At 45.9% G+C, this 27,356-nt stretch overlaps 1 protein-coding gene across 1 annotated transcript; it reads right to left on the reverse strand.

The window, feature by feature from the left end:
• Positions 1–606: 606 nt before the first annotated feature.
• Positions 607–19,789, reverse strand: LOC306952421 (solute carrier family 23 member 1-like; the record flags this gene model as incomplete). The annotated part of the gene is made up of 12 exons (XM_079543131.1): positions 607–875; positions 2,264–2,359; positions 2,667–2,775; positions 3,465–3,629; positions 6,578–6,831; positions 7,023–7,179; positions 7,528–7,648; positions 10,314–10,495; positions 11,409–11,568; positions 15,248–15,405; positions 16,706–16,852; positions 19,736–19,789. 12 exons carry the CDS (start codon positions 19,787–19,789, stop codon positions 607–609), a joined length of 1,872 nt encoding a protein of 623 aa, XP_079399257.1.
• Between the last annotated feature and the right edge of the window lie 7,567 nt (positions 19,790–27,356).

Here is a 27,356-nt window from a genome sequence, read left to right on the forward strand (position 1 = left end):
GGAGTCTGTAGATCCCTCTGCAGTGTAGGTAAGGAGAGGCAACTTCAGAAGACAATTCATCCCATTAACCTTAGATGCTGCTTTTCCAACATCATTCATTTGACTTTAAAGCATCAGAGAAGAGAGAGGAGTCATGGCGTACAGCTGCCCACTTCTTTCCTTTGGCCAGGAAAAGGTGTAAACCACAAGCTGAGAGGTGAACGTTGCCATTACAGATGATTAAGGTGGAGGGGATAAACCTCAGCCCAAAGGATGCATAAGCATGGTAGAGATGCCTTCTCCTGTGGCCCCAAGGGCAGTCAGAAAGGGGAAAGGAAGAGTTCTGCTTCAGCCTAACAACTGTTCCTCAGGGTTCCCGAGCCTCAGTGCAAGGAAGGAAACTGAACATCCTTCCTAGGCATTTCCCAAAGCAGTACTGCGTTCTTCCTAGAGGTGGGCAGGCAGGAGCAGGGAGAAGAAAAATGATTCCCTCAAGGTCACCAGTGGCACTGGAGACAGTTAAGAAAAGAAAGGCATTGTCATTCTCTTGCTCCAGTTCAAACGATGGGGGCTGCAGACATGCTTTTCATACCTCTGCTTGAGAGAATTTATCTTCAGGCCTGGTGCTTATATCCTTGTATCAGCACCTATCTCAGAGTCTCTTTCTAAGCTTGCTGTAACACTGCTTTCTTGTCCAGCAGCCTTCAGTTCATCCATTTTCTTGCCACTAGGTAGTTTTTGGGGGCAAGCAGGGAGGTACTGAAACCAAGAGACAGCACAGTATTTTGTGCCTATGCCAAATGGAAGATCATAGACCTTGGAAATGAGCTGGGAGTTGTCCACCTCTCCCTTGTGGCTGTGCTTCCATGCCAGGAGACCCCGCTCCTCCTGTGTTCCTGTGAAAGCAAAACGGAAACTGTTGTATTTCAAACACTCAAGTGGGTGTTCTGAACATATGACTGCCTTGGGCACTCCACATTTGGCTCTCAAATCGCAGCAGATCCACTACGACATAGAGATGCCCTGCACTTAAACCCTTCTAGCTTCAAAACTCTGTACAAAAACTAGCGACTGTGCTGCTAGACAGTACCCATCTTCCTGCAGTGCCTTACAGTCTCCTCCACTGCTTCTCATGGGAATCAAAGATACTTAAACAGGTTTTCAGAAGCCATGGGGGATGGAAGAACTATTCAAGAGGCATTGTAAAGTGCTAGAAAAGCAAAGCTGGGTGTTAACTGCTCGAATATCATGAGGTAAGAGAATTAACTTTAGCTAGCAATTGCTAAATGTCTGTAATTGTTGCAATGGCTGAGTCCCTCTTGGGAAAGGGAGTGAGCACATAAATTCTGCCTGGAGGAGCTGAAGATCAAGGGTACAATAAAATTAATGAGCCAAAAGGATATTGGCTTTTCAAAAAGTCTGAGATAATAAAAGAGTCTGCTTAACAGAGTGCCCTTCCTGCTCTCTTTCTGTAGAACTTCCTCTCCTATTGTTAGGCCATCCCTCCCTAGGCTTGATGAAAATCAGAGGGTCTTTGATGGCTGTGAGGGGCAGCCACTGGTCCTATATCACATCTTTGGTCATCAGCCCTTCCTGCTGCTTTCCACTGATGTGGAGCAATTCGACTTCAATTTCAGCAGCTTTCATAAGCAGGCACACATCAACAATATTGCCTATCAGGAATCAGAGAATCATTAAGGGTGCAAAAGACCTCTAAGATCACCTAGTCCAACCATCAGCCCATCCCCACCATGCCCACTGACCACGTCCCTCAGTGCCACATCCACACGCTTCTGGAACACCTCCAGGGACGGTGACTGCACCACCTCCCTGGGCAGCCTGTGCCACTGCAGCACCTCTATTTCTGAGAAGAAATTTTTCCTAATATCCAACCTGCATCTATAAGCAGAGAAGAAATATTTCTTACCATGCCCTCCCTCCTGCAGTTGCCTTTCTCTCTCCTTTCTACCAACAACATGACCTAGGCTAGCATTTTACATAAAAGACATTTTTTACTGAATTAACTTTTCCTCAAACTAGATTGTTGAAAAATGGTTTTTTGTTTTGTTTTGTTTTAATGAGTTACTGTTTTGGAAGCAGCAGCTATTCCATTGATGTCTCTCCTGTTCCCCATTCCTCTCCAGGAGTTCAGTGACATAGAATTTCATGGTTGCTATTACAGCTTTTACCCATAGAGCAATGGTAATGAGGACAAAAAATACCGAGTGACAAACCCCAGGGCAGACACAGACTTGTAGCTTAGCTCATTTCAGCAAAATCCTACCTGGAATGGTGTTATCGAGGATAAACCCCAAGAGCCCACCCACAAACATGCCAGTGGTGAGAAGCACCTGGATCACCTGGTCCAGCTGGATGATTTCTAGAGGAAAAACAAAGACACACATATTCAACCAGCAACGTATTCAGTGCCAAGAGGCTGCAAGATGCATGCTTGTTTAGGCAAGACCTGCAAATCCCAAAACAGAGCCTAAGATTTGGCAGTGCAAGGGAGGCACCGGAGCAGAGGACAAGAGCAGCACTCCCAGAAAGCAACGGACAACAGTCAGAGGACAGCTTTCAGGATTTTGTTTGGAAAAAAAACGTGTTCAAAAAGATTGCTTTGGATCAGCCTTTGCTTAAGTTCTATGCTACAGAAAACTCTTCTAAAATGTGCTGTCACTTCTTACCTGTTTCTAGCAGCATATGATTTTTGTTTGCCCAGTTGGGAACTGTGAGTCCAGCAAACACAGAGAATCCAAATATAAAGATGTTTCTGGAGGAGTTCATATCCGTGTACTGCACAGAGAAATTGTGTATGTTAGTACTGACAGCTTGGAATGACCAAAATCCATGGATTAATTCATTAGTGAGCCATGCTCAGATGTACACACACAAACCCAATGACAGGTGTTAGAACAGAGTTCTGCTTAACCAAAATTAGCAGATGATTTCAAACATGTATGGCATACACTAGAAACTGTATATGGCAGATAATCAGATGGCCAAGCACTCTGTGATCTCCAGCTTAGACACCAGGAAAAGGTGTGATTCAGCCACAGCCACTGGCGCAACTGGAAATTAAACCTTTTACTGAGACTCTTACCCAGTTTGAGACCCCTACTCAAAGAGCCCTCCTCTAAATGCACATAACTATAGGACATAGAGAAAAATCACCCATAGGAGAGCAGCTACAGAAACTCCTCCCTTGCTTATAACAGCTTCCTTCAGATAAACTGTGAGATGGGGATGAGCAGCCCTGGAACTGCTGGGGCATTAACCAGTGCCTGCAAGCCCTGTCCCGTCCTGGAACCTCTCTTTGTGATTTTTTCTCTGCATAAGTGCCCTCATCTTCACCCGAGGAACTGCCAGTACAAATGTTTACATTTGCTGCAGCCCTGCTTACGTCTATCTCAGGCTGGTGAGAATCTGGCTTGAAACCAAAGTAACCTTCCCTGGGAATGAAAAGGTGCTCACACAGCTGTTACCTGCAAATTGGAAATCCCCACTGCGGTGATAATGCCAAACATCACGAGGAACAGGCCTCCGATGACAGGAGTGGGTATGCTGGCAAGCATTGCCCCCGCTTTCCCAAAGACGCCGCTCAGGAGCATGGCACAGGCACCAGCAATGATCACCATGCGACTCCCCACCTGGGTGGGAGGAAGAGCAGGCAGTGATGCACCAGTGAGCGCAGACCTGTCAGGCAAGGCTTGCAACCAAAGCACTCGGTGGCACGTTTGGTTCCAGCCTTTGAGTTCAGATGGGAAGCTCACACTGTGTGGAAAGTCCCTGCAGGGACAGTCCCTGCTGTACACTAGGAAATATTTATCGTAATAAGCACCCTGAGAACAATGATAGATCCACACCTATTTGCTTTGTTATCCTCTGCCCCATTGCTATCCTGACTTAACAGTTCACTGTGAAACGAAAAGCACATCAAGAGCACACTAATCCCCACATACAGCTCTGCTTTCATTGCAGTGTAGGAACGTTGTGGCATACCCACACCCTACTCCCAGATAATTCACTGGACAACACTTCCACCACAGGTTACTTTCCACCTCAAAATGGCCTTCAGCTAGGTGTCCTGCACCAAGCAATCCTCTCTCTATGGACCAAGATGTAGCAGAGCAGAGCTGGCCAGCCTGGCTGCTTCCATCCTGAGCTCTTGCATCTGTTATATCCTTTACACAACCAACACCAGGTTAATGAGAACTGGGGAAGTCTCTTGTTCTGCCCTTACCTGCCATCACACACCAGCTTCAGTCAACCCACCTTTCTCTCATTCTTCCCCAGGAACAGCCAGGGAGCCATTCTTAGTCCCACACTACAACAATGATGGGATGAAGCAGCGAGCTTCATTCAGAGCTGTTAGAGTGTGTGAATAGGAAAGAAAAAGAGTATCTGACAAACAAAGGGATGAAGGAGACATTTACAGATTACAGAAATTAAACACAAAAGCAGCATATTTGTTAGACTTTCAATTCAAGATACGCTTTGCCACACCAAAACTTGGACAGCTTAAAGAATCACACTAAGATTTACAGCATTTGTGTCTTAGGCAGAGAAGTTCTGTAATCCTCTGCAAACAATTTATAATTCAATTAATTATTTTAATCCTTTCACTGAAGTATCTGAAGAATGCCATTTTTTTTCTGCAAGGGTTTTTTTGCAAATGCTTTCAGCCAAAACACTGCCAGTAACTGGTACTGTCCCTTTTTAAATATTACTTGAAATACTTTAAAGGCACATTTTTATGAAATCTAAGTTTTACTTGATTGTGAAAGAAATGAGTAAAATTTGGTGGAGAGTTTCAAAATAAAATCATGCACTGCCTTCAGGTGCACTTTATATTCTTTGGCTTAAAACCTTGGGACAGCATTATCATCAAAGCAATAATTTAATAAAAGCCACAAGATCTGTTTGTTCCAAGATTAGAATGAAGCTTCAGATTCTTAATTTGCTGAAATTGTCGTATGTCAAATTATCCAATAAATGGAGTTGGCCTCAAAGGCAAAGCTACTAATCCACTGATACCACAACTGGGAGCATCTGCTTCTAAAGCTTCTAATTTAGAGTTTGTTTCAATTATGTCAGGGAAACAAGAAAACTGGTTTTTGCTCGTAAAGCTGAAGAAGCTGCATTTTCCCAAAGTCTTTATCCCTCTTTGAAATTCTCTTTTTCTTGGAAATGGGAGCCCAGTGCTGGCACACTGGGTTTGATCCAGTATCTCAAACATGGATGCCTGGTGCCATTTAAGATATTGGATTTTGGCAAGTTTCTGAGACCTGTGTTTAAGCAGAGGAAACAAGTCCCTGGCACTTCCCTTTATTATCAAAACATCTGTTTCCCATGTAAAAACAAACAAACAAACAAACAAACAGAAATCTGCCTTGTGATCACAGCAACCCCAACTATCCCAGTCAGAATGACTGAGATAGAAATTCTTCACTCAGGGGGTGGTGAGGCACTGGCCCAGCTGCCCGGAAAGCTGTGGATGCCCCATCTCTGGAGTTGCTCAAGGCCAGGCTTAATGGGTTCCTGGGCAGCCGGAGCTGGTGGGTGGCAGCCCTCCCCATGCCAGGGGGGTTGGAACTAGGAGATCCTTGAGGTCCCTTCTGACCCAAGCCATTCTGTGATTCTATGAGACTGTCTTCTGGGCACTGAAGTCTGAACAAGGTGAGCAGAGGTGGGATCTAAGTGAACTGTCCCCTGAATCAGCACAGATGGCATGTCTGTGCAAGGACCTGGAGTACATGGGGACAAGGCACGTCTATAAACTGACAATTATGGGTTTGAGTACTTCTGCACTATGGTCATGTCAGCAAACTACATCATGAGAGAACAGGCTGAGGGTGACAGGCTAAACTGAGCCTCATGCAGTTAGATACAACCACTTCCATCAAACACTGTGAAAAATGGTTATTTTGAGGTTTATAAAATCTAGCAAAATAACTAATATTATTGTTCAGGAGCTGTAAGTCAACATCTGCTTTTAGGTAGACTCACAGCTTATGTGACAATGATTTAGAAATATTTTTCAAGTTGGCTGCTGGATGTACTCATCTCCTAGCGATAAAGCTTAGTGAAAAATCTATGATCTGATTGTCAAGTTTATCTCTCTTTGGAAATTTCTTACCCTCATAAGAGCAATAAGATACTCAGGGAATTCACACAACTTTAAAGAGAGGTAAAAACATGGACATTTGCCATCAGATTTCATAATCTCAAAGAAATGGTCTACCTTTCACACGATTGCCATCTTTGGGTTATGAAAATTGTGGAACTTGAATCCCTGTTAGGGCTCCTTTACTCTCCTTCCATTTATTTAGGAGGATAGACAGGTAGATAGGTAGATAGATGGATAGTATCGGATAAACTCAATCCTCAAGAAGTTTCCAGAATAGCTCAGTGTAACATATTCTCTTTACAGGAGCCTAAGCCAGGAGCCATGAGTAACCACAGCCTATACTCCTCCCATATGCAGAGTTGGGCTAAAGAAGCTTCCCACACCAATGTACACAACGCACTTGTAACCACACTCAGGAGATGCACAGGAGGGCAGGGCACTGCAGTCACCCTGCCGTGTGAAGCTCACCTTGGTGATGCCCAGGGCCCCCACGTTCTCACTGTAGGACGTGGTGCCGTTTCCTGTTCCCCAGGCCCCAGCCAGGAGGCAGCCAATGCCTTCCACACCGATCCCTCGGTTGATGGCATGCTTCGGTGGTGGTGGGGCACCAGACAGGCGGGCACAGGCATAGTAATCCCCCATGGACTCCAGCATGGAGGAGATCACCCCGGCAAGGATGCCAAATATCCCAGCCAAGCTGACTGTTGGCGTTCCCCACTGTCCTGCAAATAAAGAGCTTGATTCAGGTCAGTGGAGCACATTTACCCCAAAATCTACTGAGAGGGAAGAACAGCAGGGTGCTTGTGCTTGTTTGCCTGATTTTTGGCACTTCGCTTCCCTGTGGTGGCTGTGAGGTGGGCAGGGTAAAGCAGCAAAGGACAGGGGAAAGGGTTGTGCAGCTTTGTCGCAGTACCTGGGTAAGGGAGCCGAAACCAGGGAGCCTGAGATAAGACGTCCCCGCGGGTGTCTGTCCGTGCCAGGTGGCCGTAAGCAGTGGGGTCCGTGGGGAGGACGTCAGTCACCGTCAAGACGTAGCAGAGCAGCCAGCTCAGGGACAGCCCCAGCAGCACCTGCCCGTCACATTCGGCAACGACAATCTGGTTACGGCAGAGCCGCATCTCCAGCAATGACAGACAGGTCTGGGACAAGGCCTTCTCCTACCCAACCTTTTCCCTGTGCACACGTGAGCATGCACATGGGATGGAGGGAGAGTGACAGCAAGTATCCTGGTAGCCCTCCTTTCTGCCCCACAAACAGACGCCATGGGTCTCTTCTCCTCCCCACTGCCCCTTGCAGTGTAGCCTGGGTTGGGAAGTGCTAAGTCCACTTGAAGTGAGTGGAAACAGCCCAGATAGCCTGGACTGGGTGAAGCTGGTCCCTCTGCCATGCTGCCCAGATCACCAGGAGCACTAACATACCGGGAAGATCTGGAAGACGTAGATGGGGGAGAAGTGGCACTTCTTGCCTCTCTGATATGATGGCAGTGGCACAGGGACATTCTTCAGGTACTGAGAGAACAGAACTATGAAAAAAACAGTCCTGGGAGGAAGGGAAAACAGACCATGAGACAAAGTGTTTGCCCAGATGCCCACCTGTCCCCACATGAACTGGAGGCCTGGCTACCTGATTTCCTTTCATTTGAAGGACTCCAGACAGACTCCGAAAAAGTCTCTCAGCACCAAAAGTAGCAGTGCCTTTGTTTGCCCCAAGCCTCCAGGGCTTGCTCCAGTGGCCACGAGGTGCAGCTCCTCTCCCACCCCTTGTGTGGGACTGCACTCTTACCAACAGCAGCGCAGGGCTGCACAGACACACTGCAATATGCAGCCAGAGGTTATCAATTACTATTCAGAGCACTGAATGACTGGATGCAGAATGTCTGAGGAGGAACCAGCTTCCATTCTTGGTTTCTAAAGCTACAGAGCATAGACCAACGGCATCAGTGCACATTTTGTGCATTTGCATTAACAAAGGAGCTCAGCAGCCTGATGAATCACTGCAGAACACTCATCTATCTTGGGTAGGTGTCACTGCTTATTATTCAGGTTGCCTGACACATTCCATTAATAGATGCTATTTTCATCTGCTGCTGAAATTTTGCCTAACTTTTTTCCATTTAGAACGAAAATTTCCATGGAAAACATCTGCCCCAGGCCAAATATTTCTGGAGAAATATATCCTAAACCTATTTCAAAGAGTGATGTTCAAGAAATAGACATAGTCGAGAAGGTCATTTTGCCTTGAGCAGTAGTAAGGTCTGCCTATGTGAGATTTAGTAGAATTTGTTTGTTGGGGAGAGGCATATTGCTCTTTCTCACAGAACTCTGCTCAAGTATGATAAATCTGTGGCAATGATCATTCATCTCAGGTCCCAGGTATTGAGCATAAACATCTCTGATTTTAGCATGTGCAGGCCATAAAGATTTTGAGCTTTTTTTTTTTTTTTTTTTTCCTGGAATACTGTTAAGTGATGAACTGTAGTATGTACCATTACCAAGGAGCAAGTGAGCACACACCAAACCAGTTTCTCAAGGCAACATTGGGATTCACCCATTATGGAGGCTCTGGGATGTGGTAGGGCTGGACAGCAGGGCTTAGATCACAGGACCCATGTCTTCTACCTTCTCCATCACCTGTCTCTCCCTGGGATGGGGATTAGCACAGGTAGAAAAGAGAAGAACAGAAAGGATAGCCAGGGTTGCAGGCAGGGGCTGGACACAGACAGGAAAACCCTGGTAATGGAGCAGCACTGCTGGGCAAAGTGGTCAGGAGAGAAACAGAGGTTAGGAGCTAGGGACTGGAGAGGGGAAGTGGAAAAATGAGACAGTCCTGATGAGGAAATAGATTTTGAAAAGAGAATTCAGATCGGCCAAGCAAAGGGGCTGGGACAAATCACTAGAGCTAGAGAACAGGACAAACCACAGATGTAGTGGAAGAAACAAGGGTGAAGGGGAAATTGAGGAGCAGGGGGACAAGCAGGGTTTGGGATCTTATGGAGTGCTTGTGGAAGAGATCAACTGGGTGGAGAACTGCAGGTGGAGGAGAAATGTGGCATTTGGAACCTGGGAGTGCAGGTGTTGGCAGGCAGAACAGAACTAGCAGTGACAGGAGAAGTGGAGCTGGGAGCAGAAGGCCTACCTGGGTCCTGATAATATCCCCATGACAGCGCACTGCCTTCCAAGGCTGCATTCAAGGCTGACCTCTGGACCTCTGAGTTTCCAAAGACAACACTGAAAGCACTAGCAAACTGTTGGAAGTCATAGAGGAAAACAACCTGCTGCTGTTGTATGCTATCCCAATCTTAAACCTGCACTGCGGATCTGAAACTGCTTATCTGCAGGGGAACTGTGCAGTGGCAGTTCTATTTTTTGAGACTGTTTCTGAAATTTGAATTTAAATTAGATTTAAATTCTGAAATTAGATTTAAATTTAGCTTTAGAGAAGATATTAGGAAGAAATTCTTTACTATGAGGGCGGTGATGCACTGGAACAGGTTGCCCAGTGAGGCTGTGGATGCCCCCTCCCTGGAAGCATTCAAGGCCAGGCTGGATGGGGCTTTGAGCAACCTGGTCTAAAGGGAGGTGTCCCTGCCTATGGCAGGGGGTTGGAACTAGATGATCTTAAAGATCCCTTTCAACCCAAACCATTCTATGATTCTAAAAATATCAAAGAAATTCTGCCACCAGGAACACTTGTACACTCATACGCAGAGGCACACACACAAATTTCCCTGTAAGAATGCTCTCAGTGCTGCAAAGGCACATGCACACAATGTACACATTTCCAGAGCTCCCCCAGGCCCTCTGGGGAGAAAACAATTCCTCCTCATGGCTTGAAAACAAGACATGAAGCAGCAGCTATTATAATTTGAGGAATACAGAACTCTGAGTGCTTAACTTTGTTATTTTAGAAATGCCTTTTTAACTTAAATAATGGATGTGTAGGATAGTGTGTATAAACAACTATAACAGAAATTGCCCTCAGCAATGACACATAGGGAAGACTTGTTTCTCTACTGAGCTCAGAACTATGAGTTTTCACAAAATCAGTATTTTTAAAATTCACTTTTGTATTTGATTTGTTGCTGGTGTAGCTGAGGGCTAAAAGCTTCTCGAAAGGTAACTGTGTCATGCTGGTGTCTTGCACAAGCCTTCTGCGTGTTAGCACTTCACAAATAAATCTTGAGTTCCAGGGAAGAGATACTTACATGAATGCTATGCCCCAGTGCTGTCCAGCTTTATCCCCAGCCGAGTCAAAGAGAGGCAGAGCAACCAAGGTGATGGTGGGGGCTATTGTCAGGGGGCCAATGAATCTCATCAGAAATCCAACAAGGCCAGAAAATCCAACAAAGATTTGAAAGCAAGAAGCCACAATGATAGCTCCTTGCACCTGGAAAAACAGAGGAAGAGATCAGACAGTGAACGGACCTCTAACTATTAAGTTTTTTTCTTAAGGATTTTCTTGAGGAAGTCAGTACCAAGCCAGTGTGAGAGCCAGGCACACCTCCAAAGATGGACAGGTATGGAGGCCTGCCACTGACCGCAGCAAGGCTCTGCTGAGCATTACTTGGGGGAAAGGACCACCAAAGTACCAGCACACCAATTCCCACCTTGGCTGGGGGATTTAGTCATTTACCAGGGCTTGTTTCATTCCCTTGTGCCTGCCATCTGTGACACCGAAGCACACATCAGCTTCCCTGCACCCAATCTTTCTGCTCCCCCAAAATGCAGGGGAAAAGCTCTTGCTCTGAAAATGGGAATAGAGCCATGGCCTCCACTCACCTCCCACCTGGGAAGCACTTGGGGTGTTTCACCACATTGGTAGGACAGGATGTCATGACAGCTTCTGTTTTTTCCTGAGTATCAGTTTACCTCTGGGGACATGGTCATCACTCTGAACTTTTCTGTGTTTGACAATCACTGTTTAAGTAGCCAGTGACTGTGTCCTGAAATGCCATTAGCTGTTCTCATCACTTCCAGCCAGGAGGCTTAGGGGTGAAGCTGCTGTCTTTGCAGATTTGGTGATAAACCTGCAGTACTGTGCATTTTCCCTCATGCTGGCTCCAAAGGCATGAGGAACACAGGGCTATGGAGAACAGGTCTGTTTCGCCCAGTGGAGACTTTGCGGGGGCCGTAATCAACCAAGGATTCTTTGTCTCCTGTTCAATGGTAGCACAGCACCAGAGCTTAGGTGCCCAGGAAGCTGTAACTGGGCAGAGGCTAAGGGCCATTGGAAGATAAGGTGCTTTCCTGAAAGCAAACAGCCCTGATACAGACCAGGTGCCACTGAAGATGTGATGTACCTCTCGCATCCGTGTCTGCCAGACTTCAATGAACTCAGGTGAAGAAGCGTTCACCAGCGTGGCATTCTCTGTCCAGGCAGGGCACTTCCACTTGGGGAGAGACAGCATGGCCAGGGTGGGGGTCAAGAAGGAAAAAGTTCCTCCTTGAATAATAGGCAGCCTAGAAGGAGGACAGAGGGAAAAGCTGACAAGAATGCTGGAATCACAGCTCCATTTAGGTGAGAGGAAGGAAAGCAAAGTAAATTACAAACAAAACAAACAAACAAAACAAACAAAAAAACCCACAAACAAACAAACAAAAAACCCACCACAGTCTGGTCGTGGTCTCTGGCATTGTCTTTTGGTCTGTTCTGGCAGGTCACCGTCACTGACAACGCTTGGGAATTGTTGCCAGTAGTACTCAAAGAGCAATGACCACAACAGAGAGAGTTACGTTCAGTATGGAGTCAGACTGCTATTCTGGTTTAAGGATATATGTGTCCTTCTAAGTTGTGACTGGGTCATAGAGCCACATATGGTAAAAAGGCAGCCAAAAGAAAAAGCTGGAGGAGGAGAAAAGGGAAAGGAAGAAAGATGCTGAGACTGAAGAAAAGCTTAGCACTGACCTGTGCCCAAATCTCACCAATATCCATTTCTTTCCTCTGTCCCCTTGATCTGCCTCACTTTTCTTCACAACCTGCTTATAAACACAATCACATACTGGCTATCCTCCATGCCATAACCATCTTCAGACTAGGAGCTGGAAATTGTGATTTATATCTTAGGAGATCAGGTTTTTTTGGACCTAATTCCTCTGCTCTTTCTCCACTGACACTGGAAAGGAAACCTACATGGACACAGCAACAAGCTCTGAAAAAGCCAGGGGAAGCCTCCAAAGTGCTTTGGCTTTATCTGCTCAGAAATCTCCCCAGGAGCAGCTCCCAAAGCAACTTCTCCTTGCGCCAAAAACCCCAGTGGCACCTGCTTAGAAAAGCAGCAGGGCAGTGATCCATGTGAATGCTTCTGCAGTTTCCCTGAAGCTGAAGCATTTCCACCGTTCGTCAGAAAGCACAGGAAAATGAAGGATGGCAAAGCTGTTACAGCACCACATCTCCATCACTTTTAACAAGTATTTATATCACTGCAATTACTCATGCCACGTACAACTGAAGCACTGTTAGAACTAGCCAGCAAGTTATATTTGAACATCAGTCATCCATGGAGTCACTTATTTAATATATTCATCCAAACATGTTGCAGCCTTCAAAGGATTCTGCTGGGCAAAAAAGGCAAAAAGAAAGGGAGGAAAGGGAGGAAAGGGAGGAAAGGGAGGAAAGGGAGGAAAGGGAGGAAAGGGAGGAAAGGAACATAGAAGACTTAGTGCCACCACTGTTGAATTAACAACAGCTTTATAGCTCCTGGTGTGCTGGTCCTGAGCTGGTTTCCCAGCTGGTATTGGCTTAACATCAAGCAGGAGTGTTGATGTGAAGCATATGGGGATCATGGGTTGTTTGTTTTTTTCTGGCAATGTTTACAAGATTTAGAGGAGATGTTATGCTCTGATCATCACTGCATGATGCCTAAGCATCACCACAATGGCAAATGAGGTCACTTACCTGTATGTCCTCAGGAGCTTCTTGGATAGTCTCTAATGACCATCTGGGACCCATCATTCCTTTTTCATGCTCTGTCACATGACTGAGCTGCAGGTTACAGTGGGTTGAGGTTTTCCACCATTTACTGCTTCTGGAGGGCTGCTCCCAGATTGTACTCACTCTTGGAAGGAACCTCCCCATTTCTACTGCCAGTTCCCACTTCTTTGTTCATGTGCCAGCACTGTATTTTAGCTGAAGTGCTTTTTCCCTGCCTAATCCTATCTTTGCTCTCTCAGACTAATTGCAGACTGCAGCCAGACCCACTCATCCACCACTTGGCCTAGAACAGCCAATCTCGCTTACATTACCTCCACAAGATGAGCTGCCTCCCATTACCATACCACATAAACACATTATCACTATCCCTCCTCTCACCTCTCTTCCTCTGAATCAGTCTTTCTAAAATACAGACATCATGAACTGTGCAGAGCACCTAGCTGAGGGCTCCTCGGGGCGTTGGACGTAGCACTGATGTTTTCCAGGAAAAAAACATCCCATCAGCCTCATATTTATTGTTTTCCCCAAAGACTTGCTGGTGACTTGTGATTATCAACTACTGAAGGCTTTGAGAAAGCAATAAAAAGAGAAAAAGAGATCTGCTTCTGTTTCCCCGGGCTAGGTTTGCTTGCCATCACTTCCTTCAGCTCTGCTCCAGGCTGAGTCCAGCTTTCTGACAGGGAATGTCCTCATGCCTTATAATTGGGGCCAGCAATAAGGCAATTGTATCCTTAGTGCAGAAAATGCCATTTAAGCTTATCCTATAGGATCAGCTCCTCACTGCTTAATTTGATCTGCTGTTCCTCATTCAGTTACTGAGCCACAAGAGACATTAATGAGACATTAATGTGTCATTCTCTGCCACACTTTTATCACCAAGTCCTTTTTGGGGGCAGCCTGAGGGGATCTGGGGGATCTGAATCACCCAAACAGCCCACACCATAGCTGTGTGCCCTAGCCTGAATTTAATTGAACTCAGAAGAACCAAGTTGCCTCTCTTTGGTGGCCATAGTGGCCTGGCGTGCATTGCAGGCTACCTCCAGGCCCCTTTCTCCATTAATCCTGCATCAATGGAGTTACCTCCAGGGAAGGGTTTGTCTACCACCATTCCTAATTACAGACAATGATGGAAAAGTTACACTAGGAAAATGCCCAGGAGGCGTAAAAAATATTGTGATTTGCCAGTAGAAGAGTTTTAACCAGGTTATTCAGATTTGAAAGTCAATCAATGTGTGATTTTTGCTTTTGAAGCAAGAAACACCAGTTCTTGTCAATGCTTATCAATGCTTATAAATATCTACTGGGCAGGAGTCAAGGGGATGGAGCCTGGTGCTTTTAGTGGTGTGCAGCAGCAGAACAAGGAGCAATGGGCACAAACTAGAACTTAGGAAGTTCCATACAAATATGAGGAAAAATTTTTTTACTTGGAGAGTGAAAGAGCAATGGAACAGGTTGCCCAGATAGGCTGTGGAGTCTCCTTCTCTAGATATGCACAAGACCCCCCCTGGATGCCTGCCCATGTGATTTACTGTAGGGAACCCTCTTTAGCAGGGGTAGTTGGACTGGATGAGCTCCAGATGTCCATTCCAACCCTTGCAATTCTGAGGTTCTGTGTTATTCTGTTCCTGCCATAACAGAGGAAAAAAAAAATGAAAAGAGAGAGGCAGTCCAGAGTTATGACAAAGGGAATAGAAGAAATTTTGCAAGGCCAACAAGGACCCAGGCTCTTTGGGGCACTGAGGATGCATTCTCACAAAGTATTTAACTTTCTCCTGAGTCTCTAAAGGTGGAGGATGAACTGCAGTTTCTCCCAGTTACCCCCCTGAACTCTTTTCTGAACATCTCTGTGCACCCAGGGCCAGGGCCAGATTGAAAGGGACCTGCCACAGCCATAGGGTCTCTGGTAAGGAGCAGGCAGATACTGTATACTGCATCTTTTTTAATGCTTTACCTTTTGCATGACAGATTCCTTATGAGCCCAACAAAAGATGCATCAAGTACCAGGAAATGCAAAAGCCAAACAGTGAGGCAGCCCTGCAAACCTGTCGTGTACAGTGACTGCAGTATGCTTTGGCATATGTACTGATTGCCTAAGGGTAACAAATGACCCTCAATACTAGATAAACTTTACAGCAAGCTGGCTGCTGAGCACATAGAAATTGCATCTATAAATTTTCTTGCATGTCCCATTTCTTGCAGTTGACCTACCTGACTCCAAAGAGGACTTGAAGCAGGGTGCAAATTCCTGAGACAAAGAAGATGGTGCTTATCAAGTGGCTCTGGGTGAGGACGTCATGCTGAAGACAGAGCTCTTTGGAGAGGATCAGTGGGACGGCTACCAGACCTCCCATGGCTGTTAGGAAATGCTAAGAGCCACAGAGAAAGAAAGGGTGAAGGACACAGAACTGGCAATACTGCATTACTGGGGGAAACCTACAAGAAACTAACATGTTTGCATTTGAATCATACTAGTATACTCATTCTCTTTTTTGATACATTAAACATTCTGTTAGGGGATGTACTTACAAGATCTGCAGTGCACCCCCACAAAATTCTCCCACCTTCCATGCCCAAAGACCTTTTGTAGTGCTCTGGACTCCCCAGATCACTGTCAGACAGAACAGCTTTATCCCCTGCCCTGCAAACAAAACTGTTGGGAGTAGTCTACCAGGAAGGAAGGGACAGCATAGGGAAAGGTAACAGAATGATCACATTAAGTGAGCAGAGTACAAATGTTTCAATCCATTTTACTGGCACCTCAGTGAATAACATAAAATGTTTGTAAGTTGGAGTTACCTATTCTTTGCTGCCAACAACTTTTCTCACACAGCGCAGTTATAAACAGCCATATAAATGAATGCCAAAGAATGAAAAGATCAAGCATTTTGTATTTTTCGAAAGAGTCACAGGCATACTTTAATAATGACCTTTGGTTAATTACTAAATATGAAGATAACTTGGTGAGCAATTGATGAGATAAGGTTGTTTCAGCTGGTTTGACTTCCTAATTCTCACTCATAGTACAGGATAGCAATGGTGGAATTGGTGGCACTTGGAAACTTACCGTGCTTGTTAAAGGTATGTTTTATTAAATTTACAATGTAAGTACATTCACAAAACCTTGTTATACATTCTAAATTTAAGGTTACCATTCAAGGAAACAAAGTACAAGGTGTCCACCAAGCTCCAAGAACAGTGCGTTGCTTCCTTAGTCATTCTGAGGGCTCTGTTCCCTGAGGCTCTGTACCCATTAACTTTGGGTTGCATTGGGTTATTTAACATGCATGGGCATGGACATTAGCCAAAGCAGTGTGGACCCTTCTCATGCTGCCTCTGCTTAGCCATTATGGCAGTGGAAGTTCAGAAGCCTACAGACATTTTGCTGATTTCAGCAGAAGTATCTGACCTGTTGTTATTAACTGATTGGCTCCAGCCCTAGGTCTCTGCCTTACTATTTGCACATCAAGGGGGAGGGTGTTGCTGCAGGCAGGAGGATAACAATCAGTGCTTAGGCAGTGGTGGGAAGACCCTAAGGACACTAAGCCCACAGCTCCAGAGGCATCAGAACTAAAAGCACTCCCAAATACAGATTTTGTCCCCATTAACTGGCTGAACACTTGGTAAAATTCCATCCATCCCCACCCATTGCCTGCAGCCCTCTCATACCTGAATACCCAGCAAGATGCACAGGTACCAGGGGGGTATGTCAGTGACAGTGTAGGCCAGCCTGTTGCTCTGCCCCTTGCTCTTGCCTTCCTTTGGGCCCTGGGCAGCGCGATCCAGTGAGGCACAGTGGTGGCTCCCATCTTCACTCTGAACAATGAGAAAAACCATTCGTTAGCCATAGCTCAGCCCTGCAGCTGCCTGTCTTGAGGCAGTGCTCCATGTCTTGTGGGAGAACTTCAGATGTAATTTTCAACAAAGTCAAGATTACAAAAGAAGTGCAATGCTTTAAGAAATTGTTTATATGCTTCTTTGCACGTGTGTCTAGACAGGGAAACTTTGGAGGGTGTTTCAGCCTCAAAGAGGCATTTTGATAAAGTGTGCTAGCATCATTAGTGTCTCATTAAGGATGAAAAATCTGTAAGCAGAAGCAGGAAGGAGTGTGCATCAGGTTAATGCTTGAATGCTGCACTGGTCCCTGTTCTCTGTCCCATCCAAAGAGATCTTTTGACAAAATGCCCTAAAACAATTTGACCAATTTGACTAGAAGACTTTTCTGCATTTTGTTTCCTTCTCTTAAATCTTTTTGATGTTCTCACACATCCTTACAAGTGTTTCACCTCAATAAACACAGCAGCACTGGGTCTTACACAGGACACCTCTCTAAAACCTCTCTGAAAAAAGGAACTGGGGGAAACCAAAGAGCATGAGATCCTGGTGAACCATCTCAAAGGAGCCAGCTGGCAAAAGCAGGGTGAGCTGAGGTCTCGTCTCCAGCTTGGGGACCCCAGGCACACACATGTGGTAGAGAAATCTGCTGTCAAAAGATGCTCAACCAGTTTACCAGTACCAAACTTCCATTTTCTTTAATCTTCCAAGTTCTGACAGAACAGAAGGATGCTGAAAGCAAGGTGTGTGCTGTAACACTCGTGGCCTACCTACACTGGAGCTAATGCTGCAAACAGGGAACAAGGATGTAAAATCAATGTTATATTCAGTTATAAATTTGCAGGTGTGGCTAATTAGTCCCAAAGAACTGCATAATTTCTTGAAATCTCCAGCCTTGTAGCTGAGTCCCATTTATGATCACACTGTCAAAGTGTTTTGATATGTTCCAAAACACCACATATTTACCCAGCCTAGGCAGGTTGGGAGCATCACATCTCCTTCAAAACAGACAAGAGAGGGCAGAGTTAATTCCAAGTGAGCTCAGGCATGAACTTCACGAGCAAAAGGCATTCCTAAACACCTCCCCATGAAGGCATTTTCATTTCAGAACAAGGGAGCATGATCTGTGGATTAACAAATAAGCAGTGAGATATTTAAGACTGCTCATGCAGGGAGTTATATGGGGACAGCTACTCCTGAATAACAACATGGATAAAGGAAGCCTAAGCTAGGCAGACAGCAGTAAGCTCCTTTCCTTTCACCACAACTTTTCCTGTGTTAACCAAGGGATATATTCCAGCCATGCAGAGTCTGTGTCAGTCACAGCCCCCTATGACCATCACATGAGTGCCTGACCCTCCCCAGGAGCTGAAGGAGAGTGAGCATGGTTCAGCAAGAGAAGCATGCAGCTGAGAGAACAGGATGAGGCAGGTCAAGAGACAAATTCTGACTGAGCAAGGGGTGATGGACACAAGCTGAAACACAGAAGGCTCCACCTGAACATCAGGAAACATTCCTTTACTGTGTGGATGACCACTGACCCAGTGGCACAGGTTGCCCAGATTGGTTGTGGAGTCTAATCCTTGGAGTTCCTCAAAAGGCATCTGGACATGATCCTGGGCAGCCTGCAGTAGGTGTCCCTGCTGAAGCAGGGACTGGAGCGGATGACCCAGAGGTCCCTTCCCATGTCAGCCATCCTGTGATGCTGAGGTGCTGGAAGGAAGACAAAGCAGCAGCAGACTGGAACAGGGACAGGCCCTCACAGGAGCTGCCAGAGCTGCTGCCAGTGGTTCTCAGCCCAGCTGCTCTCATGAGCCCAGGGGAACAGGATGCCCTCCCTGTGTTGTATCTTAAATTAAGTGCACCAGGAAGGCGATCAGAAAGTGAACTCTTGGGCACGTAGAAGAAAATGGTGATTCAAACTGTAGGAAGTTACAATTCATCAGACTTGCCAGCAGCAGAACAGGTAAAAATTGAGACCATTAAAAACAGTGAAAGAAAGCCTCTTCATTGCTCTGAGCACCTCTCTGAGGCTTTCCCTACAGCTGGCACACATAGCACTCCAACTCCGCTGTTGCCAGCAAGCTCACTCTGAGAAATGGGAGACATTGGGCATCAGAAGATTAAATGACTCCTCCATAGTCCCCTACTTGGGGGGGGGGGGGTCTATGCCAACATATTAGAATCCCATCTTTCTACTCCCACTGTCAGAACACAAACAGGTTTTCTCATTTCTAACGGAGGTTAACTCCACTGGAAGTTAACTGCGTGAGATAGGAATGGGGCTGTTGTGACCCAAGTCCTTTCCCTGTGGCACTGTTACAGCTCCCAGTATCCCCAGTATACTGCACACTGCTGAATCCACACATCATTTACAGATTTTACTGCCCTGCTGTAACACCCACTGACCCCCAAATCCCTTTTTCACTCACCTCCCTTCCAGTTTACATCAACAGAAATAGATCCACAAGACGAAGAAACATTCTTCAGTGGGCTAAATTTCTCTTGTAATTTTACTAATACATAAATGCTTTTAAACACAGACATCAGCACAAGGATCTACCAAATCACCACCTTTTCAACACAGATACACCTGCACTGCCATTCATCTACTCTATCATTTTAGAGGTAAAGGAGAGAAAAGAAGTGAAAGGGCATCAGAGAGCAGAAACTGCACTGAATCTGTAGCAGCAGCAGACTTTAGTGAGGCAGTAATTCCTCAGATTCCTGTTGATAGAAAAGCTGAGAGACCACAGACGAGCCTACTCACAGGCAGTCTGATCCCCTGGCTTTCCCTTTCTCCTCAGTTTGCAGGACTCACACCGATTTACGCAAGAATTACTTTTTGGGGAAGAGCAAACTCACCATGAAGCTCGGGTTATCCAGCCCGTTGAGCTTTTTGTCTGTGGAGGGGGCCATGCCTTCCAGTTTTCTTCACCGACTGCCTTGAAAAAGAAAGATGAATAAGAAGAGAAAAGCCTCCTAAACTGCCACTTGTCTGAGTCACTACAGCCCTAAGGAAACTGGATAAGCAAAAGCGGAAGCTGGACGTCAGGAGTCAGCCAGCAGTCTGTCCTAGGTGAGCAGTATCACCCAAGTGTTTCCTACCCCTTGGCTTATGTAAGTGACTCCTTTTCTCCAGCTGATTAGAGGACCGGCATTCAAAACAAACTGCAAAGCAGTCTTTCTCAGAGTGAAGCAGTAACAGATGATGCAAGAATTTCCTCAGTAGGTAAGGATGCAAGGGGGGGTATCAGAGAGGCAAGATATTTCCCTGCTCTCCTTGTCCAGCCTTGAAACTTGCTTCCTTATTGATCTACAGCTGCTTTCATTTTCTGTGTGGGTTGGCCTTGTTTGAAGAACTTTGTGCTCATCTTTAGAGAAGAGCTGTCTCTAGGTGGTTTCACTTGTTCTGCATGTAAACTGCTGAGTATTTTGGCTAAGGTACAACTGCAGTCATCTTGTGTTATGGAGATTGAATGGAGATAATCAGATATATTTAAGCCCCGCCACCCTTATCTTAACAAACAGCAAACTGTGCTAATGCTCCATCAAGCCACTCTAGCCACCTCTCCCCACTTCTCCTATTTAATTTAATAGCTCCCCAAGGCTATGAACTTCGCAGACCAGCTGCAGAAAGGTCCCACAAAGAGGGGCTTGCTATTGCGTGCACAGTGATAACCCAAATCTCCTGGATTCCAAGCAGGAAGAGCATAACAAAAATCAGTTCTGTTCTCTGTTTCTTGTGTAGAGCATTGGTATTCTTAGGCATCTTCAGATGGGGACTGCATTACAGAGAGAAGACAATCATGGCTAAACATCATCAATGAAGTTATCAGCTGCTGGGTAAATAAATCTTAAGGTATCAAAATCCTCAGGTATTCATGGTATTGCCAGATCTCCCCATATTTTTAACCACGGGGGTGCATTTCCAGCCCCACTGATCTTGGCATGAGGTCATATTTATTCCTACAAGCTTTAAATGAGAGCTCTTTCCCTGGTCAAACACCCTGGACAATTTTGCCCTCAACTCTAACCATTCCCAGCACAGAACGAGCAGCAGAGGCCACCCTGTTTTACAGACCTGCTCATCTCTTATTCACTATATGGTTGCAGTTCATTGCATATATACAAATTCACACTGTACCATATATATTGACAATGTCCAGCAGGCAGTACCAGTGAGGATACACTATTGCAAAGCTCTAAGAAAAGAAGCATTGGATTTTTTAACTCATTTCACAAAGGAACATTTTTCTTTGCATTTCTCTATGGATACAGTACAGTTCTTGAAGCAACCATCTCCATCTGTGTATTCTGATATTTTCCATTGCCTCTTCTCCATTCCATGAATCAGCCACACACTGTGCCTCACAACACACGGCACAGTATTCCTCTGGGTTAACCTTGCCTTCCCAGTAGACGTTTACGAGATCATGAATCAGGATTCCATCCCTTAATTTCAGCCCAGTATCTGTTCAACGACTCCTCAGCCCTGCCATAACATTCTTTTCAAATGAGACCTAAGTGCTCAATAATCAATTCATCTCCTTGGTCATATAAGCTGGTGTAACAACACAGTGCAACAAGTGCACTACAATTCCTGCATCATCTAGGCTAGCACATGAAACTACTCACAGAAGGAGTGTTAAGTAAACAGGGTAAGAAGAAAACAACAAGAAGATTATCAGTAAGAACAACTACTCATTTTCACAAAAAAAAAAAAAACTGAGTGGAAAATCATTTTTTCATTTTAGTAAATTCTGCAGTCAAAAATGCACTTTAAGAGTACCAACAGACTGCAGGTGTTCATGAAATAATGCAGGACATAAATCCTAAGTAGCCCAAAGCCTGGGCAACAGAGGAAGCCTATTAGGAATGAAGACTTTACCATTATCAGACTCTAGCAAAAAAAAAAAAAAAAAAAAAAAAGTTTAATATGCTAATATGGAATCTAGAAGTTTATGAAACAGCACAAAGTATATACTAAAATAGATTCCATATGAAGTGCCCCAGCCCAGGATGTCCCAGTCTTGGAAGGTAACAATGACTGTAGGAGGTATTCATGTGCATGCAAATGTCTGAGTATGTCATATGTATCCATACACATATAAGATTAGCTATAAATGACAAAACTGAGATTTTTAGAAACAGGAATAATTCAGTTAGCAAAGACGCATGCTGAACCAGTAATATCATAAACTTGTAACAGCCTAATCAATTGTATGAATTGCTTTTAGGAATAAAGAAGGCCAGGCATTCGCCTGTTCAACTTATTCAGGATGTGTGAGTAAAGAAGAACCAAAAACTGTAGTATGAATTCCCGTTAAGTTTCTGTGTTTGGTCTATCTCCTATTGTCCATCAAACTGGCCAGCTGCTCACGTCAGTAAAGGCTGTCTCAGCTTATGTCAAGGAGGCAGGAGAAGACAATCAACTAATCAAGGAAAAGCTTGGAAGCATAGGAGACTCAGCAGAAATCTTCGATCTTGACCCCAAGTCTTCTGTACCCAGAAGGAGAGCCTGGCCCATCTGTGTCCTGACTCTCCTGACAGGGTCATCTCTCTTGTGCTACATTTCTCCCTGAAACTCGGAGCCTTTTCCAGGAAGTACAATGGATCAACTTACAATGATGTTTTGAGATGCAAACCTGAGCTGCCCTTGACTACGCTTCAATGACCAAGGAGCTTCCTGCACTGTTTAGGAGACGGGTGTCTGTCATGGATAGAAATGACTATATTATACACTTCACTCATAAGAGAGAAGCAGAAATATATTTATTGATATAATATAGATACAACATAGTGATTTAACAATTATAGGAAAAGATTTGAGATGGCTGGATACACTTGATGATATACTGCATAAAGGGTAGGATTAAACACATAAATGCAAAAGACTCTCCCATTGAATCACGAGATTTAGAGTGGACCCACTTGCATTTTAAACTCCTTGAACCATGAAAGTGAAGAGGCTAGGTGCGGCCGGGCCCACTCCCAGTCCCACACTTGGTCAACAGATTACATCTAAGAGATCATATGTGCACAAACAATCTAAGACATTGTCTTAGTGAAGCTAAAAAAGCTTACCATAAATCTAAGATATAATCTTAGCAAAGCTAACAAAGCTTAAAACAATTAGTCACTTACTGAGGATCTGTATTGACAAGGCACCCTGATGTCAAGGTGTAAGAGATGTCTGCACAGGTGTAACCTCAAGAGGTGACCCTGCTCAAGAGGAAGTCCTGTTGTGCAGCTAGCTGCTGTGTAGCACAGCTCAAGGGGCTCTTGGGCTGCTCTCTATTTACAAAGTAAGGTGACTGACTTATATTCATTCTTTGTTTTTAGGCATGTGCTGAACCAGGTGTCTACTTTCAGTTTTTCAGCCCCCCAGTTTGAGACAGATTTGTGGCAGTTAATCTGTTTCAGCAAGTGTTATCAGTACTGTTGCTCATTGTTGTCCTGTGTGAGGCCTTGTGTGCAAAGCCAGGCTGAAGGATGAAGTTGGGAGAATGAAAGGAGGGAGGGGAGAACACACAGTTGCAGTACCCCAGTAAACTGCAGATAGAGTGGCACCAGCATGGGGATGTACAAGAATCTATGGGAAGATGCAGATGAGGCAAGTGCCTGCAAGTCCTGTTACTTTCCTGAACTATGAAACAACCAGGATGGTTAGCATGGAGAAAGGTGTCCGAAGTTGAGTAAGACGAGTCCCTCTATGCAGGGCTGTGCACACACAACCCAGGGAGATGCAGATTTGGTGATTCACATTAAGCCCCTTGCTGGGAGGGCAGGTTCATCCACAGTGTTATTACAAACTTCTTGCACTAAGTCCTAGCTACTGGAGCTAGGAAAACATGAGTTTAGAGGGAATGTAGGATTTGAAATAAAAGCAGTACAGAATAGAACAGAACTAATACGGAGACCTTGCACCAAAAAAGTTTGGAAACATCTTTCTAGCTTCTACAAAGCTAGCCCTGGTTGGTTAGCTGACTAAGCAAATGACTAAGCAATAAGTAATTTAGTCACAAAATACTTGTAATACCCTTCCTTCCATGGAACCTCCTGCAAGCAAATAGGATCACCCATGTTCACTGGCTTGAAATGACTACTTTTGTGTTTGATTGTGAAAGTTAAGATTCTGCAAAAAAGTTCTTCATTGCTCACTAGTGGAACTGGATGAGTGCAGTGCTTTTAGTTTTGGACTGCATACACTATTTCCTATGAGAAAAGGTTCTCATCACTTAAGTACAATGCAACACACTGCAGTGCACTTAGCATTTACAACAAAGTTTATGTATAAGGATGGTTGCTTAAAACACAGCAGGGGGGTAAACTTAATTATAGCAAATTCTCTTAAATAGTAAAAAATAATGTCTTTCTACTTTTGAAACAGGAGCTCTATACCACAGTGGGAAACAGAGTGTCAAATCCCAACCAGAGAATTACCTTTGTGTTCACTGTTCCCCTTTCCACATCTCATGGTTGTCTTTTCTCATCCAAAGGACTCAACACATGTATGTAACTGAAGTGCTAAGGCACATCTGCCTCCCTGTTGCCACTTTCTTGTGAAAGGAGAAATAAGCATCACAGTGAAATTACACAGGCTCCAGTCAAGCAGCAACATCCCCTGTCTGTGTGCAACACCCAAGGTCACACAGCTCTGTTCTAGCAAGATCATTGCTGTTGCCCAGCTCTCTCAGCAAATCTGCCTTGATTGGTCCTTTCCTCTTTCCTCCTTCCTCTAGCTGCACCCATAGCCCAGCCCTCAGTGTGGGTTCTCAATCCTGTTGCTGCCAGGGCAGTGTGTCAATTCCAGGGGATGAGCACTTCCCCATGAGGAAGGGGCTTTGTGCTCACCATCTCTGCCCCACCTGCTCTCCATGCCCAGCCCTGTGTGGGCCAAACCCTGGAGCACACTGTGATCCAAACCACCACATAGCCTTTTCTGGTTGTCTTCAGAGCTCATCTACCTGTGTTCCTCCAGAGAAACTCCTCCAGATAGGCAGAAGAAAAGTTGCCTTTCCTCTCCAGAGTTGGTGTTTTTCAGTGTCACCGCAGCACAGTAACAAACCGCAGAGCTCATGGTGGCTTTGCCAATATCAGGAGATCACTATGAAGGTGTGGGCTGAGCCTGGATGGAAGACACTTACAGGAGATTAAAGGAGACATCTCAGTTTCATGGTGCCATCCTGATGGCAACACACCTCTGCTTGGTTGCCTGTGCTGAGGGAAAGGATCTGATCTCTGACTGAGAGCACCACAACGAGGAGAGATGGGACACAGGGAGGGTATTTTTGCAGAGAGGGGGATTTGAAAGGCTCAAAAGTGCACAAAGGTAGGGAAAAACGCTGCTTGGGCACAGCAAAGCTTTATCCCTAAGTAGAAATCCCTACCAGCCTGCAAAGACCTTGAGAGCAGGTATGAAGGGCCTCTGAGCTGGATTTGGCAGCTGTGCTCTGCCTGACAGCTGCTGTGGTAGAGATCACCCACCCACCTACCTATCCATGTTCTACTCTGCTGGGAAGCTGGAGGACTCCAGCCAAAACACCAAGGCTGCAGCCTCCTCGTCCCTCTTTCCAGCCAGGAAAGGGCTCTCCAAGCCAGGACACGGACACACTCCTTGCCTTAGCCCCATGCAGAATAGTGCCCAGCTCCCATTTCTGCACAGCCCGCTGCCACCAGAAAGCAAGGTGCAAGGAATGGCAATGAAATCCCTCCCCTGCAGGATATTAATTTTGCAATAATAAGCCCCTTCATCTCCTTCGGGCTCCGGAATAGCTCTTAAGAGCATTAGCAAAGAAATAATCCCCGTCATCTACACAGCATTTTGAGCACTAGCTGAAGTGTGGTTATTTTGTTCCATTTGTTGAGCCCATTCGTTCCTCAGCACATGTGATGTGGGGACTGCCACCGGCCCTTTGCCGGATACCATGTGCTCATGGTGTGTACTGGGTCCACTGCCAGGGAGCTGTATGGGGCTGGAGGTGGTGCTGGGGAAGGCTGGCTGTGCAGTGTACACACAGTACACCAGCCAGAACAAGGCAGCTAGCACCCAGGCACCACTCCTGGGCTGTGCCTACAGGCCCCGGGCATAAATGAGGCAAACAAAAACCAGATGGCTCACAAAGCATCTCCCTGCTAACCTGTAACCTCCTGCAAGTGTCCTCATGCCTAGCCGGTAAGTATGCTGTAGTAGTCCTTATATTCCTATCAGTGCTGCTAATGAGTGATGGCCTGGGCCTGAATCCTTACAGCTGCATTAAGTGCCAGTTGTAAATAATCATAAGTTGGCTAAGGGACACTGTGCAGGGAGAAGCCCAAGTCAAAAGGAAAACAGATTTCTCTATGGTTCCCACAGTGGTGGAATTGCTACTGCAAACCCCCTTTGAATGCAGTTGCACTTAATCTTGTTCCACAGGTGTTTACAGAACATCAGCCCTCAGCTCTGGCAGGAGAGAAGAAATGCACACAGGAAGGTCTGCGCTCAGGGGGCTCAGCAGCTCTTTGTGGAAAACCAGCAGGGCAGTGTGATGCCCAGCACACACGGCTCCAGCACCTGGGGAAGCCACCACGGTTGGAGGATTGGTGACAGCCAGTCCCTGCAAGAGGCAGCTGTGAAAGGTGGACCTGGGCGCCATCCTGCTGTCCCTCGCTCCCTGCTGGATGCCTGTTCTTGCAGCAGGCTCACAGCACTGCAGCTTAGGGCCAGAGGTGTGGGGTGCTGTGGAGGCTGCAGGATCCCAGCCGGGGTTGGGAGAAGGACGGAGGGAAGCAGTGTGCAGCCACAGCAGGGCTGACAGTGCAAGGAGCAAGGATGTGGGGCTTTGCCTGCAGGGTGGAGTGTGGCTGCTAGCTTTGCTGCTTAGGGCTTAACGCTCTAAAGCCTAGCTGATTCCTGCTCATAAGCAAAGGGAAACCACAGGCGTGTGGGACACTTAAGGATGCTGTGCTTCTTCAAACCATGACAGGACAAAGGCTTGGGAGATGCATCAGTCTTTGCCTACTGCCTTGGAGCTGCCTGAGTGTTGCCTGGAGCAGTGCTGCTGGGCCCATGAATGCTTTGCCTGCCACAGGACAAATCCGGAAAAGGCTGCCCAGAGACTTTGCCAACGGGACCTACGAGCACAGCAACATCTCAGGTACTCAAGTGAGCCTCTCCATTTGTGGGCTGTGGGGGGACGCATGGTGCACAGGGATATTTACAAGGGCACACAGGTGTTTCTGTAGTGGGGGGGCTGCAGCGCTTGTGTGATCCTGTGCTGTGCTCTGGGGACATGTCACATCAGAGGCAAAGTTGCAAGCACAGGGAGAAAACTTAAGGCTTGACTGCCTTCCTTATAGCGTAAAGCTCTCCTCTGTGCTGACTCTGTGCACATCATGACAGGCCAGCTCTCCAGCCATGGGATGGGCCCAGCAAACACATCCCTGTCTTCACAGGCTGAGCCAGGACCCTCAAAAAGAAATGAGGCTGGAGATCTGTTAAAAG

This window comes from Tetrao urogallus (assembly GCF_951394365.1).
Source record: "Tetrao urogallus genome assembly, chromosome: 1".
Taxonomy (NCBI): Eukaryota; Metazoa; Chordata; class Aves; order Galliformes; family Phasianidae; genus Tetrao; species Tetrao urogallus.